General features: G+C 45.4%; 1 protein-coding gene across 2 annotated transcripts in view; it reads right to left on the minus strand.

Moving 5' to 3' along the window:
* LOC132328251 (chromatin remodeling regulator CECR2) overlaps positions 1-18,679 on the minus strand; it is a 99,914-nt gene that overhangs the window by 38,001 nt on the left and 43,234 nt on the right. For both annotated transcript variants that reach the window (XM_059848101.1, XM_059848100.1), the window contains exon 2: positions 12,745-12,839. In XM_059848101.1, the coding sequence (XP_059704084.1) occupies positions 12,745-12,839 (95 nt within the window). The remainder of the gene's footprint in view (positions 1-12,744; positions 12,840-18,679) is intronic.

Consider the following 18,679-nt stretch of genomic DNA (forward strand, 5'->3'; position numbering starts at 1 on the left):
TTTCAGAGCCTGTTTTGAATCATGGCTGGAGAAAACCTGCTGTAGTGGCTGTGAACAAGAGTACAGCTGACATTAATGGACCCTGAAAGAGCTCACAAAGTAGGGAGGAAGAAAAATTCAAATTACATTGATCAGACCTCCAGAGTGAAGTATCTCCTCCCAGAGTTGTAAAGACAGCAGAGATTGCTGGAGCACAAGGCCATCACAAGGCATGTACAGGTCTGCCTTTTGTCCTCCACGGCAAGCTAGAACTAGTTTTTTGAATGCAGACATTGCCCAAACCTCAGTAATTCTGTGGCTTACCTGTGTGGCCATCAGGTAAGGGAAGAGAAAGACATCTGAAGAGTTAAGCAGGTGGATGGCACTGGGCTCTCCACACAAGGACATTTTTCTTCACCATTGCTGAACACGGGAATACAATCTTTCTACATTAGAATCATTGTTTTGTTTCAAAACAGAAGGACAAAAGATTACCTAGTTAGCAAACATTAAGTAGCAGCAGCTCTTCCCTAAAACAATCTGGCCTAACTCCTGGATTTGGTGGTCTGAAACATGAGCAATTGGAGGCTTCCACATCCCTGAAAGATACATCCATGTCTTCCACAAAAGTAAGGGACAGCAGAGTAATTTCAGCACCCTAGCAATTCCTGTTCCCTGCTCCTCATTTGTCCATCCCATAACTCACTTTCAGAACTGAAATGTGGCAGGGACCACCTTGAGAATATGCTGAAGTGATGCTTAGAGAAGACATCAGGGTTCTGGACTTTTCTTCCAACACAGTAACACTAAGCTAGGACAGGAGGTTCACCAGCAGAAGGGCAGCACAAACCTTCTAAAGAAATCCAACTTTCATGGTTGGATCTGATTTCTGTGGTTGGATTGACATGGTGGACTTCCCACCAGAACTCAGCATTCATCTTTAGGAGAGGGGAAAAAAATCTATGAAAACCCATGGCTGTGTCTATAAGAACACTCCTGCTCCTTGTCTTCCTCCATCTTCCATGCAATCAGCCCTGGGGAAGCTGGAAGGGGCGCTGGCAGACGTGCTGCATCCCACAGAGAAGCAGAATGGGAACAGCTCTGGAGCGAGGCAGTGTCTCTGGGGAGGCAGGGAGAATGGAGAGCTGATGTGGGCTGTCTGCTCTAATAAGGGATCACACCACAGGAGCATGTGCTGGCTTGACAGAAGCAAGTGCAGCCACTTAACCTGGCTATGACAGCTGAAGTGGGAGCATTGCTTTGCCACCCCCAAAAACAGGGGGGTATGAAGAAAGAGAGGGGAAGGCACAAGGTCACCACAGCTGCCCACCCTTCAGGAACATTCCAGGTCTCCTTGCCCAGATTTCTCACCCCAGCTACAGCCTAAGCAACCATGCCAGCTTGGGCTCCTTAGCATTACTAGACCACACTCAGCAAGTCTCAAACTAGATGGAGATACCCTTTTACCTCCCCTGAGCTGGTAGGTGCTGCTTCCCACCCCTTCTCCCTCACAGGAAGGACAGGAGGCAGCAAGTCCACACCTCCCAAGGAGGAGCTGAAGCCATCTCACACATCAGTGTGGCAAAAGGGCATGCTCTGATCTTCCCAGCTGCCTGTGGCCCACGCTTCTCCAGCGATTTGGCTCTTATCTAGCAACAACCCTACAAATGACACAGCTGCTGGGGCTGCCTTGTTTGTTACTTTGCTGAGGAAAGGCAGAAAAGCAGCAGAGATATCAGCACAGATACAGCACTGTCCTGCATTGGTCTCTTCTGGAAAGGCTCTTTCCTTAGGCTGGCAAATGCCAGGGACACGCAGGAGTGCTGAGATAAGTGTCTATTTGATCTTTTTCCCTCCATTCACCCTGGGTTTTTCACTGCTTTATGTTCACAAAACGCCAAGGCAGCTAATCAGTGCTCTGTGACCCCTGTTAATTGGGCTGTGTGAGAGAAAGGCAGCACTGGCAGGAGAAATCACACATACCTGTTACTTTGAACTGTCCTGTCATGTTCTGTCTCCCTGCTTGCAAGAGCTCCAAGCATCCTTCTGTGAGCCAGGGCTGCTCTGTTTTCATCACCATCCCCAGGATCAGCAGGAGGGGCCACAAGTGTTTTGTGGTGTGGCCCTGCCTCTAACACCTCAAAGCACAGGGAGGCAACAAAAAGGCATATTGTTGTTTCTCCTTCAGTGTGAGAAGGTGAAAGTAATTTTAGGTGAAGGAAACATGACCTGAAGGCACTGATGGCTCTTCTTTCACCTATGCCCAGCTGCTCCTCTCTGCCCTTATCTGCCTTGCTGTTTCCTCCCTCACCCTCCCCACCACAAGAGAGGAAGGAATGAGCAGATGCCCAGCATCCATCTCCCCTTCCCAAGAGACCAGCAGCCTACATGGCCAAGTGAGCCAGGCAAGGAAAGTGATTGGTGTGAAGATGTGAAACATTGGAGGGAAAAGGGCTTGGATTTGCCAAGCCTGGTGGATTATGCAGTTCTTGGAGGATGAGGAAGACACATATTGCTAACTAGATGCATGCTGGGTGCAGGGACCTGCATATGATTTTTAGGTAGAAGCAAGGGCTGCTTCAGTGGTTTTGTTGCTTGATTAGGAAAAGGAAGAAATAGGAATATGGTGTCAATGCAACCAGAGCAGCCAAAAACACCCCAAACAACAGTTGAAGGTTCATGGTTCCACAGGAAGAGAAAATCCTGGGGGGAAGGGGGATAAACAGGAGGATACATACACTGCCCAGACAGATTCAGGGAATATTAGTAGGACTAAAATAAAATTTATTTGTCTTTCAATTCTAGCTCAACCCCTCCTTCAAACTCAGTAAGTCTCTGCACAATCTCCACCAAGGGACGACTTGTGCTCTCACTACATGCAGGGTTTTGGACAGAGAAGCAAGAACTCCACCCCCCACTATTGATGCTGCAATTTGAGTGAAAACCAATAATGACAGATCAATGAGTTGGATACGTGGATTAAAAGAGGGGGAAAAAGAATTCTGCTAAAAGATCCTGAAACATCACTATGTTGAGCAAACTGTATTGCTATACATATTTGTGAAAACATGAATTAACATAGCATTAGATGAACAGAAAGGATTATTTACCTTGAATGCATAGAAAGAACAGACAATTCGAGACAGTTTTAAAAACTGTCTTGTTCCTTAACAATATCTGGATAAATACAATAAATTAAGAGTGATGATGCTACTTTCCATGGGCATTGCTGTTTTTGACTCAGGGTGACCATGTTCACACCAAATGTGTATTTAAACACACCTGCCAGTTTTGCTGACACACCCCACAGATACTCTGTATGTCACAGTTTATTCAATTTTACCTTAAGGGCACTACCCTGAAATCATGAGTCAAAGGGTGCAGGAACAAATCAGTTGCATTCAATGTGATATACAGCCTGTGAAAGCAGCAAGGGTAGCTCTAAACTGCAAGAGGAAAACAGCTCTGTAATCAGTCACTGACATGCATTATCAACCATCATGTTGAAACTTGCACTACAGCTCCAGCACAGAGGAAGGCTTGAAAATAGTGCCCTCAGTTCCTTGAGATATGGCTGAAATTGTAAAATGCTGTGCATCTGGAAATACACAGGAACTCCCAGAAAACTCCTGCTGAGAAGTTTGGTCAGACTCCTGCCTGTCTGAATGGGAAGAAAACTCCAAAGTCTGTCAAGAAGAGGTTTCTGCTTCTTTGGTGGGGGTAGCACTGAACAGTTCAGCAACCAAAGAGGAGACAAGCTGAGTGTCCCCAGAAGGGTCAGCTACTCTGTTCCTGCCTTGAGGAACCTGCTGAGCCATGTGAGCCCAAGAAAGAGGCAATACCAGTTATGAAAGCTTTCCCCAGCAAGGGAAGCACAGCAGGTACTACAACAGGGTGGTTCCAGTTCTGATGCCATCACATCTTACACCTGATGTGCCAAGGGAAGAAATTATCTCACACCATCACCTATGATAAATTAACAATAGAACTGAAAATGCCTATTACACCTAAAAAGCTTTGCTGTCAAGCTGTGATTCTACAAGAACTCACAAGGGAGATGTCTAAGTGCAGGCCATCTCCTGCCATGTGATGACAATAATCTTGGCTGGGGAAGGCCAGGGAAAACAGCTTTCATTAAGCAATGAATTCCCTGGCACGCTGGTGAATAGGCTTGGAGAGCTGAGCAGAGCTGGAGCCCAACACTTCCCTATCCAACAAGATCTGTCACCACAGCTACACTGAGAATATGAATTTTCCCCTCAGAGCATGTTCAGAACAAGAGACAAGAATCTCCCAAGACCCTGAGGTACACAGAACTTGGTCATGTTCAAAATCAGAAAGTGAGTGACAGAGACCAGTGGCCAAGGCAGAATGACAGGAGGCAGAAGAGAGGTCCTGAGCCTCAGAGCCAACAGAGGCTATGTGCTAAAGGCACAAACACTGGTACCAAAGGATGGGAAGATAATGGCAAAAAGATGTTTTCATGACAGGTTCTGATGTCAATGGCACTGGTGCACAAGACAGAGGGGCAGAGTAAGGCTGAAGGAACAATGCTCTGACCCGTGGAGCACAGCTGGTCCCCTGGTGAAGCTAAGATCACCAAGATAAGACTAAGCCATGCACAACAGCAGGCTGGATGACACCAAGAGAGTTAACATTATCAGTAAATGATGCCACTTTTTGGATGTGAAACAAAACCAAAGAACCTGGGTTCTCCAGAAAGCAGTACAGTAAATCCAAGACAGCAGCTTCTAGGGTCGGTTTTAGAGCTCAAAAAGCAGTTCCTGGACCTGAACACAAAACCACCTGACCTGGACATTTCTGCAAACAACTTAGGAAATGCAAGATACCTTTCTCCCTAATAGGTAGATTGGAAACCAGATTTTTGTCAGCCTTGTAAAAAAAGTCAAAGGCAGGAGGGTCCCCTGGCAGCTGAATTCAGTGAAATGCTGAATCTAAAAGGCCCTGGTCAGCAGGTGAACATCCTCCAGTCCCCACATGGATGGATGCCCCCCAGCACCCCTCAGGAATTCGGAGTGCTGCATTCTTTTCCCATTTCTTCCCCAAGGCTTATCAGACACCGAGGATGGGAATGGCTCAAAGGCATAAGGATCACACAGCCAGGACAGCTTGAAGCCCGGGGGCTTCTGCATTGCTGGTGTGTCAAGTACCTTCGGCTTTAAATAACAAAGGGCAATCTCTTGAAGGATCCAAACAAAAAGAGCCAGTGTCAGAACTATTAGCTAATCCAAAAACTAGTTGCACGATGTTTGATAGAGGAAAAAAAGGGAGCAACAGAGATCTGAGTGCTCAAAAGGGAATGAACAAGTTCCTTTGGGGAAGATGACTGGGGGGGATTTGGGTAACGCTGGTGGGGGGTGAGGGACACCTGGGTTCCTGCACGATGGGTACACAGCCAGCACATACTGCTCTGAGCTGGAAGAGTGCAGGGAGGGATGCTGATGGCCACACAGACAAATGAAGGGTGAGAACAGCTGCTGCACTCCCTGCTCCTGCCACAAGCTGCTTCACTTGCATGTTTTTGACTTTTAAAGCATGGATTTTTTCTTCCTTGTTTAGTGTCCTGTTCTGTGACCTCAACAACCAACCACACAAAGTGTGCCCCAACAAGAAACATGATGAAATGAAGATCAAGCCACAGTACCCTCTATCTCAGGAGAGATGAGCACAGTCTTCTGGATGGTCCAGAATAAACAAATGTATCTACAGCCCAAATTTCATCTTGTGATTGAACAGCAAGGGCTTTGGTTTTTCTGCAATGACAATTTACTTCTCCCATCGATGACCTCCACCTGCATCTAGCCAGGCTTCAATATGTACTTGCCAATTTTAATCCACATGCTTCTTTCTTTCTACTGCTGTTATTTGATTCTTTTTGAGAAGCTCCTTGGGGGCTGGAGCTGATTAACTTACAAAAGACCCAAATACATCTCCTATATTCTGAAGGAGCAAATAGGAATGGGGCTTACATGCTCCACATTGAGACTGGAAGAGGATCATTACTTGCTATTCATTCCTGGATCCTTGAAGAACAAGTGAAGCCAGCTTAATGCTGCATTGTTCATTCCTAGTGCCCATCAACAGAAAGCATGCTCCCAATTCACTGCCACAAGGAAAGACAACAGTGTTGCTGTGCCATAAGCACTTGTGATTGTCTGGGGGATGCAGAGAGGACCTTAGGGTATTACAGTGATGGTAAGCACTGTGGGGAAGAAGCTGGAGTTATTGTCTTGATGATGATGATGGGGAAATAGGACACATGCCTGTATTACAGCACAAATCCATATGAAACAAGTCCTTATGTGCCTTACTGCTCATAGAAAAATACACTTCATGTCAGAGAAAAGAGTCCCCTGTGAGGCACAAAATACCTAGTGTGGGGTTGCCTTGAAGCAAATAAGCTTAGGAAATTCATTTCTTACAACCAGCCCCACACATTGTAAGCTTCTGGAGACCATGGATAAACCCAAATTTTTACAGATAAATAGGTCCTAAAGAAGTCCCTTTTGGGATTTGTTTTTGAACAGGTCTTTCATCTTCTTTTCTCCAAATTTTAAACCACTACATTGGTTGAGGCAGAAAGAAACTGAGGAAGGCTGGAAGGTAAAATGGGAGAAAAAGTAAAAGCAAAGGTGACTTAGAACAGAGACTGACATGACACACCACATCATCACAGAGGCCTAGCAGCTGGCCAGCAGCTATTCCAGCTGTTCAAGCCCACTGAGGCTAAAAGGCTCCAAAAAAATTACTTCAGATCTTCTCCAGTATTCACCCTTGGACTAAACATTGGTTTCTGAACTTGGATGAGGTGCTGGGAAGTGGCCTGCAAAACCAACTGAGCTGGAGCAAAAATCCTGCACCAGTGTTTAGAAGCATCACTGCAAGCCTCAAGAGTGAGGGCAAAGGTTTCACATCAGGGGAACTTCCACACCCCATCTGTCTCTCTACCCAATCCTTTGCCTTCTTCCTTGAAAGGAGAAGATATTTTCACTTGCCTTCTCAGTTTCTTTTTTCATCATTGCTTTCTTCTTCTCTCCAGAGTACTTGGTTTGCAACATCAAGAAGTTATAAATACAGCTGTCCCTTTCATATTTCATGCTCTGACACTGGCATGATGACATCACTGCAATCTCCTTTGCTGACTGTTCCCTGTTCTTCCTTTGAAGTTTAGCCACCTATTCCTCCCTGTCAATGCTTTGCATAACTCCCTCTCCCCAGCAATCCAATCTGTTTGTCTCTCATCCATCTGCCCTGACAATAACAGCACAGCTTTTCCTTTTTCTTTCACTGATTTCAGTCCTTATTCTCCACCACTATCCATGGAATAGCACTTCCAGAACATGCTACCAACTTTTCTTCAAATTCTTCTTTAAAGATTCATTTTATCCATCTGAGAATCAAAGACATTTACTTAGCTTTAGTTATATTTCAACTCTATAATTTTATTCCACTGTGCTTCTCATTAATCTCTGAATGACCGTGTTATTTTACTGCTGTAATCTCATCCTTCCTTTGCCAACACCTGCCAGCTGCTTCATTTTCACTTTTTACCCTTTAAAAGGCTCACCTTGCATGGCTTGGCTATTACTATAATAAATATTAAAATTAGATTCAAGATGAGCAATGCAGCCACTTCATCTCCCTTGCCCCCTCACAGAATCTCCTGTGCTGAGATACCAGGCTGATTCCAGAGGCCATCCACCAATATCCATGATGTATGCAAGGCAGCACTTGTTAAAAGTCAGACTGTAAATAATGCTGATCTTGTTGATATTCACTTGGCATTCATGAATATGACTCTGAGTTAGTGAGGTGCTTTGTGGCCAGGCATGGAAGCAGTTGTTATAACCAAGGTCACTGGCACAACTGCAAGAACTGACTGCTTAAATTCCTTCCAAAGGTGGTGGGCACCAGGTCTGCTGCGACTGAGCTTAGGCTGGCTGTTCCAGCCTGAGGTTATGGCATGGGCTGAAGTGGTGAATTCATTCAGCTCACTCTCAGTACCTTGCCTTAGCTCTCTCCACAGTCTAGCTCACACAGTATCCATGAGACTGAAATCTCAGCTCTGCTTTGCCATTCCCATTGACCTGTCACTTTATCCCCCAGACCAGACTGACAAACAGCAGTTCTGGAAGGACACAGCTCATGTAGGCACATGCACAAGGGTGATTTCAAGATGCTATGCTCTCTTTTACCAAAATATGAGACCTGGGGTAACCCCAAAGCACCTGAAAGGACACAGTCTGCACAGAATAAAGGACAAGGCTGGACAAAAGTGACAAAGCAGAAGGAAAAAGCAAAACACCCAGAACTATTAAACACAGTCCTCAGAAACTGGTATTGCTCCTCAGTAGGTTAGAAGATTTTAGATTATCTCTCCCTTTCTGACGAAAGCTCAAATAAGTGATTACAGAACAAGTGTTAGAAAATACACAGAACAGACACAGTGTCCTTGACTGGCAAGTCAGCAAGTAGGAAATACAGCTCTCAGATGCCATACTGGGAATGTTTCTCAATGCCACCACTAAGGATAGGACAGAAATAATTTAAACAATTGTGGGGAAGGGAAGAGGATTTAAGGAATATCCTCTTATTATCCCTAACAGAACAAACCAGGTGCAAACTACAAGCCAAAGACTGCAAGGATGGTTTAGGGATCCCATAAGAGCTTAAGGAAGGTGCAAAACCAATGATCTCCTTGAGAAGAAAAAAATTCCAATGCATTAGGGAAGAAATAACAAGAAAAAAACAACTGAGATTCTAAAGGAAGCAAATCCCCTCTGGTGGCACAGGAGCCAAAAAGAGTTTTCAGCTATACTGATGGACCAATCCCCTGAGGTGTGAAAAAAGAAAAGAATCTCAAGGGGCATAGTGGGGGGAAAAAAAGGGAAGAGATTGTTTTTCGTCCTCCTCACATTCTGGCCTTTGTGCATGTTGAAAAAATAAAACATAAGAAAAAGCAGCAAAGATGTTTTTTGAGACAAAGCAGCATCATACAAAATGCCTCCCAATAAGAAACATGATAAAGTTACTGAAACTTTTTATGCCATCACATTAGAAAAACAGCAAAAGTGCAATAACAGAACATTGAAGAATGAGTTTCACCCAATGAAAAGCTGAACAGCAGGAGCTTTTCTGGAATATTTTAGTTGAGTGTACACATCCATGTCACACCATCACTTCTTACTTAAAAACAGCTGCAGAAGGCTCCTGCTGCGGCCGCTGCCGTTAGCTGAAGCTCTGATCTTCCTGTCTTCATACAAGTCATCAAGCCACATTTCCTGCTGGAATTAAAGTGGCAGCCCCTAGGGACTGTGCAGCTACCCAATTTATATCACAGAGAATCTGAAGCAAGCACCAGGATTTTTTTCCAACCGCTTAATTTTTGTTTATTTTTTTGCAACCCCTGAATTCTAATAAGAGTTTTTCTGGGCATTTGCCTTTTGAAGCAATTAAAAGAAAACATAGACATTTTAAGATCTGTGCAAAAGAGCTGGGAGCAGGAAAAACCTGTGGGCAATCTCACTGGTATCAAACCAAAGCATGCCTTGGGTACCTATTGCACCCATAGTAGTTACATACAGATGGTACATGGATACTATGAGGGGTATTTATAAAACAACAAAAGCTGCAGATCATGACACACAAGTATTTTGGCTCAGAGTAAAAACAGAGAAACAGGGAAGCTGTCCTGGCCAAGTGCTCAAACTACCTGGTGCCAGGCAAGGACAGCTACAGGGTCATTGCTAAAGATGCAGAAATGCAGGCAACTGGTTTTTGGTCTGTACTTCTACAGAACTTAACACAGCAAGAACCAGGTCAATGGAGTGTTCCTAACAGCTATGATAGGTTATGATAAATAAGACTTTGGAGAAGATCACATAGCATCCCATTAAACAGTCTCTGTAGTTAAACACAGATATCCATAACTCAAAGAAAGTCTTATGTTACCAGACAACACTCCTTAGACACCAAGCAGGGTAAAAAGCAGTCTCTCTTGTATGTGATTCTTTAAAAAAAAAAAAAAAGTCTGTCATAAATAATACCAAAATCAAGGCAAAGTTGCTCCACTTCAAAACCAAAGATCATAGAAGCCTACAAAAGTAATAATCTCTTTTTTTTTCCAAAGAATGGAAAGCAAATCAAACTACAGCATGTTAAATTGAGCATTAGAAGGGCTCTCAGCCACTTCCAAAATTACTTGAGAGCACATTATAATTAGCAAAGGTATGTGACAGTTTTATACCCCTCTATGATGCATGATTAAAGCCAGGCAGCCCAGTCCTGCGCACCGTCAAAACAGATGTGACAAGAACTGCAAGCTGCTCCCAGACAGACTGTGAGAAAGCATAGGCAGATAACATTTTGGCCATCAAAGATGTAAGACCCGACACAAAACTAATTAAACCTCAAAACCCCTCAGAGAGGTAGGAAAACTGAGGTTTTATGAAGCATCCCATACTTGAGCAGCAGTGCCCCAGCCCGAGAGCAGGGATGGGAACAAGCTCCTGCCTTTCTCTCTGAGGTGCAACAAGGAACAGAAATTTACAGCCTTGATAGGAACAGCTCACAGCCTCAGCACGAGGATGCAGGGCACAAATGCCTGGAGAGATGCTGCAGTAACACCACCAGGGTGATCTGTGACACTGCTGATTTTTCCCACCCAAAACTGATACCTCTTATCTGTCTGCAGCAGAGAAGAATGGAGTCCTGGGCCACTGTGAAAAGCCAAGTCTAAACCCCACACAAATCCTGCCTCTCACATTTGCATGGCTTTGTCTGCTGAGCACTCAAAATATCAATTAGAGGCTCAGCTTCCTACCACTAACTGAGGAAAAACAAGGTACAGAAGAGAAGCTGTGCATCAGCCAAGGCCTATGCCTCTTGAACTGGGGTTAGAGGGGGAAAAAGGTTTTGCAAGGAAACATGCAAGGAACATGGAGAATTTTAAGTGTGAAACTGTGTGGCAAGTTTGTTTCTAAGATGTGTATCCAAGCCATCACTTTTATTCTTATTTATCTTCAGATTTTCATATTTAGACTACATCTTAATGCTTCTTCTTTCATGACATCCCCCTGCATACAGCATCTTTCCCTTTTGTTTCCAAGCAGCTTCCCCTGTTGCTTCCTCTGCAGTGCTTCAGAGCTCACCTCTTCTCTTTAACATCCCAGCAGTTTCAGGCAGTTTTGCTGACATATCCCTTAAGCCATTCCCACTGCACTGCTCCTGTTGTGCCCTCTTCCCCATCTCCTCTGCAGAAATTTCTTTCCTCATTATCCCCTGCCCACGAGGTAACCCCCTTCTACAGGAGGCTGCAGAAATGGTGCAGCTGGTTTCTCCTTCAGGCACCTCAGGCCTTCCCCAGCACTACGTTTGGGTGACAGACAGACAGACAACTTGCCAGTGTCCAACGACTCACCCATGATCCATCCCTGAATTTTCTTAGTTAAAAGAGTTGCAAATGGGGAGGCAATTACACAGTGCAATCACTCAGTGGACACTTAGATCTGGAGAGTTTTGGACAACCTCACAAAATTCATGAATTTTATCAAAGACAAATCCTCCACTGCTGCTACAAGGGTAAGCTGGTTCAGGTGGGCAAAAACACTTGAGCCTCTACTTTCTGATGGCTTTGGTATGAAGAAATAAACTTGCTGCATGTTTACAAGCAGGTATATATTGCTCTGTGGCTATTTTGATGAAGAAGATACACATGACTGCAGACCCTTTACAATCAATCATTTGGAGATAGTAAAAGCAGTGCAAAAAAATAAAAAAGGTGCCTGATTCAGCTCCTGATACCCACTGATGCTGAATGTCTATGCAGCAATGAAAAGAACTTAATTAAGTGGCATGTGCATATATAAATCAACTATATAAATTTTGTTGAACATAATCAGTTAATTAGAAATAGAGCTCTCAATGCAAGCACCTATGGTTCTGCCTCTGCACTGGCCTAAAGCTCTCTACCACAGGGGGATCTTAGGGAGCAGGACCGCTTCCAAGCAACTGCATGTGTTGCCAAGCTGTCTTTGTCCCCACAATTATGCTTTGCTATTAACATGATTCACAAAAGAACAAATAAAACACACTGCAACAAGCCTTTGCTATCACTGGAAGCACATTTTGCTGTGAGAGTGGCAGTCCTCTAAAGAATGATGCTCTGCAGATGTCTCCATTTGGGAGGCTGCTTTAGTGGACACTGACAAAGTGTCTCTGGATGTCAAAACCTCAAGAGAATATGTCACATCACTTTCCAACATCCTGCAGCTGAAGTGATTCCAATACTTTTATTTCTAAGAAAATAATCATTGTTGTCCCTATGTAAAGCAAATGGAATCTTTCATGCAAGTGAGGTGTGTGCAGAGCAGCAAGTTTTATGTTATGCCATACATACAAATGTTGAAAACATATGTGATGACTTAATATCACTAATTTGACCAAGCAGAGTGCAGAGCATAACAGCAGATGTGAATGTTCACTGTGAGTGCCACAGCAGAGCATCAAACACGCTTTTGCACGGCATCTGAACAAAGGACTTTGCTTAACGGCTCCGTACAATTAAAAGCCTCCAACTCAACCCAAGAGAACCCGAATTCCCTTTCACTCTGTGAAGCATCTGGCCTGATTGCTGGTGGCTGCTGATCACTGCCATGTCATCACTCCAAAGCCGTGAAACATCCCGCCACCGTGTTAATTAGCTCCCCTTGCAAAGTGCTTAAGCCACGGAGCGAGGTTACTCACGTGATGTCTCTGCGCTGATAGCAACCTTGAAGAAGGCAAGCGATCAGGTCGCTGATAAACTCCACATCATCCCCGTGAAGAGCAGCTTCCAGTTCCTAATGAGCAGAAAGGAGAAAAGAAAAAAAAAAATCCAACCATTAAAGTAATTCCTTAAAATTTCCTTCTAGCTCATCTGGACCAAAAAGACACAAGCAGCCTCACGTATGGGTACGGCAGCAGAGCACACATGGGGTAAACTGACCTTCCTCATCATTAAAAATACTGCTTCCACTACCTCTTCACTGCAAGAGTTTATGGGAAGACCTTGAAAGGTTTTTACTGAATGTCACTCTCCAGCCAGAAGACGAATGCTTTTGTCTGGGTGCAGAAAAATAGGGTTCAGTGAGGTTGAGATACACTGCAGCCTAATAAGAAAGGCATGATTTCTCTCATGTTCACCTGATGGACAGGAATCAACAGTTCCATTCTTCTGCTTTACCTCCACTCACTGAGGCTGGTGAGCTCAATTTAAAAGATGTGCTCAGAAAGCAGGGCACTAAAAGCCACTTACAACCCAGAAGTAGCAGTTTCAGATGGATTGCCAGAAATGGCTGAAAGCTAGCAAGCAAATGCCTCAAGAAAAGCAGGCATTTTGATTATTTAACTTATTTCTTAATCAGCTCCTTTTTTTGTCAACTCCAGTAAGAGAGAAAGGATGGAGGGATGTCAGACTTTGTGACCCAAAATCTCAATCCTCAGTGGAGAATATCATGGCTTGTTCTAGCACAGCAGAGTTCACAAAGATGTGATGCAGAAATCGATCCACCAAAAGGATAAACTCCTGAAATTTAGTTATTATGAATTTTGCACATATTGTAAGAAATATCTTTTTTTCAGCTAGCAGTTTCAAGCTTTGTTTTCCAAATATCATTTGGTTAATTAGAGTTTTATTTGTATGCCAGAAAATTATTCACAGTAAGAAAAATCCACTTTCTCTAAGACTTATCATCACTAGCATACAGCATTTAACAAGATTTAATATGGATAAACAATATAGGCATAAGAAGCTATTCTTTTTGGGTTTCAGAGTAAATAATGGATTGAATACAAATTCCTACTTGAATGTTACTCAACAGACTGTTACACAAATAGCTAAGCTAATGGCTACAGAATAAAGGTTAATGGCCAGAGAATAAAGGATAAACGTTTTGGCACTTACCCAATAAAGAAGAGAAAGTGCTTTTTTTATTAGACCGCAGTAACTGCAGTAATAAAATTATTGATAACAGATTGCAGCTTAAATGCTGCTTGTAGCTTTTTATTGGAAATATATTAATAGCATATTTTCATTACCAACACTGCTCTTATTTACTTCTTGTGCAACATGCAAAGTGCTTAAGGAGCAGAAGCCTGACACCTGCCCTGTGAAGAATGCACTAAACACCTCTATTACACGTGGGAACTGGAGGTAAGGAAAGGGCAGCGTGCAGCCAAAGCCTGACACAGTGTCTCTGCCACAGAGATGGGGAAAGGACCAGGAATCTCTGTTCTCTGCTTCTAGATGAGCACCCTGCTTAATGACAAGTTAACACAAAATCTGCAGTTGCTGCTTGCCATCCCTTGGACAGAGTGATGTTATTGTTGTATAAATAGTAATCACGTTATATAAACAGTAATTACCGAGTGAATTCACTGACAATCATGGAATGTCCCGAGCTGGAAGGGACCCACAAGGACTGAGTCCTGCTCCTGGCCCTGGGCCTGCCTACCACCTGATAAGTGGCTAGTATTTTAGAAGTGTTGACTTACTTTATTTGTAAAATATTTTAGTGGACATATGCCTTCTATAAATATACCTGGAGGAGAGGGGAGCAGGGAGGACCTAAAGCACATGATACGCTAAACCATCCCAGGTGTGTTACCACATTACCACAATAAACCTGCAGCTTGTGAAAAATGACATGTCAGAACCCAGAATGATGGGCAGGGGGAAAGTAAGTCTCCAGGATGCCTCCCTGCATTCAGCCTCTCCTTCATCCACATACACTTGTTCATTAAAGCTGTCAGTCAGCAGTCTGCCCCTGCTAGGATGTGACAGCCTTTTGTATGAGGAATATTTAAACTGCTTCCCGTGAGCCTTTTCAGCCTGCTGTTTGACTAACACTCCTTCAGCAGTGGCCACAACTGCCTCAGATAGCCCCTATCTGCAGCCATTGTTTTCCAGGCCCGAGGGTGACCTTTACATTTTTGGAGTTGGCAGGTCACCCCAGGAGCAGGGGGGAATTCCTGGGGCACTGTGCAAGATGTCACTAAAACACCTGGATGGGCTGTTCCCCCGCCTCTCCTCCTGCTTTCTCCCTCCCAGAAGGGTGCTCCTTGTCCTTGTCTCCATGGCAGGTACAGCACAAATTTTGGGGACCCAGTCTCAGATGGATCTCACAGCCACTGGATAAAGGGGGCTCTGGGCATGCAGACCAGCGTGGGGCTGGTGCAGAGTCCCTGTGCCATGCTGGGTTAAGGGGCTCTGGAACAAGCCAAGATTCATCAGCACACACAGCATGAGGCCACTGAAAGCCCATCCCTGGCAGGTGTGAGGTTTTCAGTGCTTCTGTAGAAAGACACCTGTCCCATGCTCCCCAATGCCATGGGTGCTTCCTTGGAGCCCATCCTGATCTTCTGCTCCCTGCCAACAGTAGCACTCAGTGCCAGAATATTACAGTAAAGGCACAGTCCAAGTATTACTGTGATTATTTGTCTTGGAAAAAAGTTACTGACATTGTCCTGTAATGTTTCTGTCTACATTTCAACTATTGTTGCTTGTGACAGAAGGGTAGGAGCAGTGAGAGGAACCTGATGAATGAACACAGGGATTGAGCAATGACCCCAGGGCTGGGTCTATCAGCCCTGTTTATCTGAATGCCATGATTTTCTATCCCACTGGATTCTCCAGCTTCTGGTCCCAAAACACCCAAATTCTAGACTCTTCCCACACACCCAGAGTGCTGTGGGAATGACAGACAAGCTAGAAGGATGTGATGCAAATCTGAACATCTCAGGAACACAAACAAAGAGTTGGCATCCCTTCAGGTTTTCACCTAATGCTTCAGCCCACATTTAGCAGGAAGATTTTTCCAGCCTTCTCCCTTCAACAAGGGACAGCCAGCAAAGCAGCACACTGCTCAAGCAGCACATCTAAACAGGAGATGAATTGATGCCAGGGACTCTCAAGAGAAAGAAGCCACTAAAACTGCCCTGGTCCTAAGGGCAAACCCTGCCTGGGTCACCCATCCCCACACTCCTCCAGCCTGGCCAGGACAAGCAGCTCAGCTTCCTCCCCGCCACCATCCTCCCCACGCCTCCAATCCTTTTGTTTTTCCTCTTTTCTCTTTGAGCACTGAGCTGTGAGCACAGAAATCTGAACCTTGCCAAAACGCTTTGGGGACAGCATAGAAAGGAAACAGAAGAGGCAGCAAATCAGCAGAGGAAAAGGGGGGGACACACATCTCCTCCTCCTCTAGCTGGAGAGAGCAACAGACAGGAGAAAAGCAGGATTCTCCCCCTCTCCAGCTGGCGTCACACCTCATTAGGGAAAAGCCTGTTTAACGTCTTTCCCTCCCCCCAGCCCGGTACTAAATCCCCCCTGAGTCAGGCAAGGACTGTTGGGAAGAGGCAATTGCCAGAGCAAGGGTGGGAGCAAGGGTGGCCACCTCTCCCAGGAGGAGCACTGGCCCAAAGCAGGGCCAGCAGGGCGAGTGAGAGGCACCATCCTGTCTGTCCCCACTCCCTGGGAGAGGGCTGGGTACCCCCACCCAGCACTGGGGCAGGGATGGGTAACCCCACCAGCTGGGGGCCTGAAACAATCGCTGCTTTGGATGCCTGTTTGCTATCTGCCCGGATTTTTGAGTCAACCTTCCCGATGAAAGTAAACAAATGAATCCACAACAGCGATGCCACTGTCACCAAGCTGGCATGGGGTGACCACGGGGCTGCTGCACATGGGGTTTTTTTGAGCTGTGGAAAGCAGCCAGCCAGCCTCCAGCTCCTGCTGTAGCAAGCTGACTGTGCAAAGGGCAGCCTCACAAAGCCCGGGGACTTCATCTCAGAAGACAGACTGCCCCAAACCTGGAAGAGCCCAGTGTGAGCAGGCTGGGTGCTGAGGTACAGGACTATAGTTTAGAGGTTTGTCTGTGCTGGAGCTGATTCATCTATAACTGAATGTGATGGACATAACGAGTTTAAGCACAGCTAAGCCTTGTCCAAGTTAGCCATCAGTTTAAAAACCCCAATCCCTTCAGCTCTATTTCCATACAGCTGCTGTTATCAGCTTTCCATTGCAATGCTCCAAAGTGACTCAACAGGCTTTAGGAGATCACCCAAAGCCACCAGTGGGACGTGCTGAGCCAGCCCCAGCCCATGCTCTGAAATTTCAATGCTGTCACTGAATCAAGTCAGGATGTTCTTTTCTCCTCACAGATAATCAATGACAACAGGCATCTGGACAAAAGTTTGGCAAGCTCATGCCAAAGGGTAGTGGGATTGGGCAGGAAGATGGAAAGTCAAGTGCAGGCCTGAAATGCTTCCAAGAAGCACCATTTATCCCTCTGGTGTGAAGTCAGTGTGCTCAGCCCCCAGCACCTTCTCAGAATGCCTGAGGGAACCAAGCCCCCACCCAGCAGCTGCCTGCAGCCCAGTGCTGTGTTCTCCCTGCCTGGGATCCCTGCCACCATATGGAAATAGTTTCCAAAATATGAAGCCTACTGAGAGTGCTCTGCACAACAAGGCAAGAGGGCACTGCAGGGTATTAGGGGTGTTCCTAGGGCCAGGGTACCCTGGCTACCATAAATTCAGAAAGAAGTTATGGCTCCTAGTCCTAATGGATTCTCCCACACATGCCATCTTAAGTGGCTGTTGGAAACACTGTGTGTAATCCAAGTGTGCAGCTGGATGCACCTCTCCCACCTTCCCCAGAGTCCTGCAGGAGCCTGCATGCTGCCCTCTCCCTCTATGATCCTCCAGGGCTTTAAGGTTTCCTAAGCTAAAAGGATCCCCAATCTCTTCGCTCTGCCTTTCCACAGCAAGGAGAATGGTGCTGAATGCCCTCCCTGTGCTCCTGGCAGTGGGGATAAAGTCGGCAGCTGCCTCAAGGAAACACCATCATCTTCACCTCACCCTCAGGACCACAAGCTCAGAGGGAGCCAAGCTGGCCTTCTACAGTGGGTTTGGGGTGTGAGGTGAAGGGGTTAATGACACTCATCACCACAGTGGTCCCAGCTCCTCTCTGAGCCTCCATTCTGGTGTGTGCAAAGGTAAGGGATAAAGAGCAAACACCTGAGGGAGGAAAGAAGCTATTCTGTCAGAAGGGAACTATCATTTGGGGAGGGGGACAAAGAAAGATCAGAAAAGGATTCCCTTTCCCTGTTTCTTCAGGTTCCCCCTCAATGTCTGTCAGTGCCTTCTGAGATGTACACCTTCCTCGACTTTCTGAGAGCAGACTTTGAAGGCTATTTCAAACATGTTGTAAAATAGGAGCATAATGTTACTCCAGGGCTAGGCAGAGGTGTGAGATGACAGCTTTGTATGAGGGAGATTGGCTATAAACAGAAAGCCAGGGAGAATTTGTCACATTGCCTCCACGTTATGGCTGTTTGCAAAGTACAAATCCCACATGCTCCCTGCTGGTGCCAGCAGCACCAGGGGTAATGTCAGCCATCCTCTCCTCCAGCAGCTCCCTCCAGCTAAGAAAAGGGATGCAACAGACACTGAATTCTGCTCAGCTCAGCCTAAGCAGGTTTGCAAATGCAAACTGTTTGCCATGCCAGTGGACATTTTGGTCAGGCTAGAATTTCCAGACTTGGTTTAGAGGCAAACTTACATTGTGTCTTCTTTTACCCCCACTATCAGGATTAAAATTTGGGACCACCGTGCTCCCTATGTACCACCTATCCCACTTGCCAGA

Source organism: Haemorhous mexicanus, chromosome 5, assembly GCF_027477595.1.
Source record: "Haemorhous mexicanus isolate bHaeMex1 chromosome 5, bHaeMex1.pri, whole genome shotgun sequence".
NCBI lineage: Eukaryota > Metazoa > Chordata > Aves > Passeriformes > Fringillidae > Haemorhous > Haemorhous mexicanus.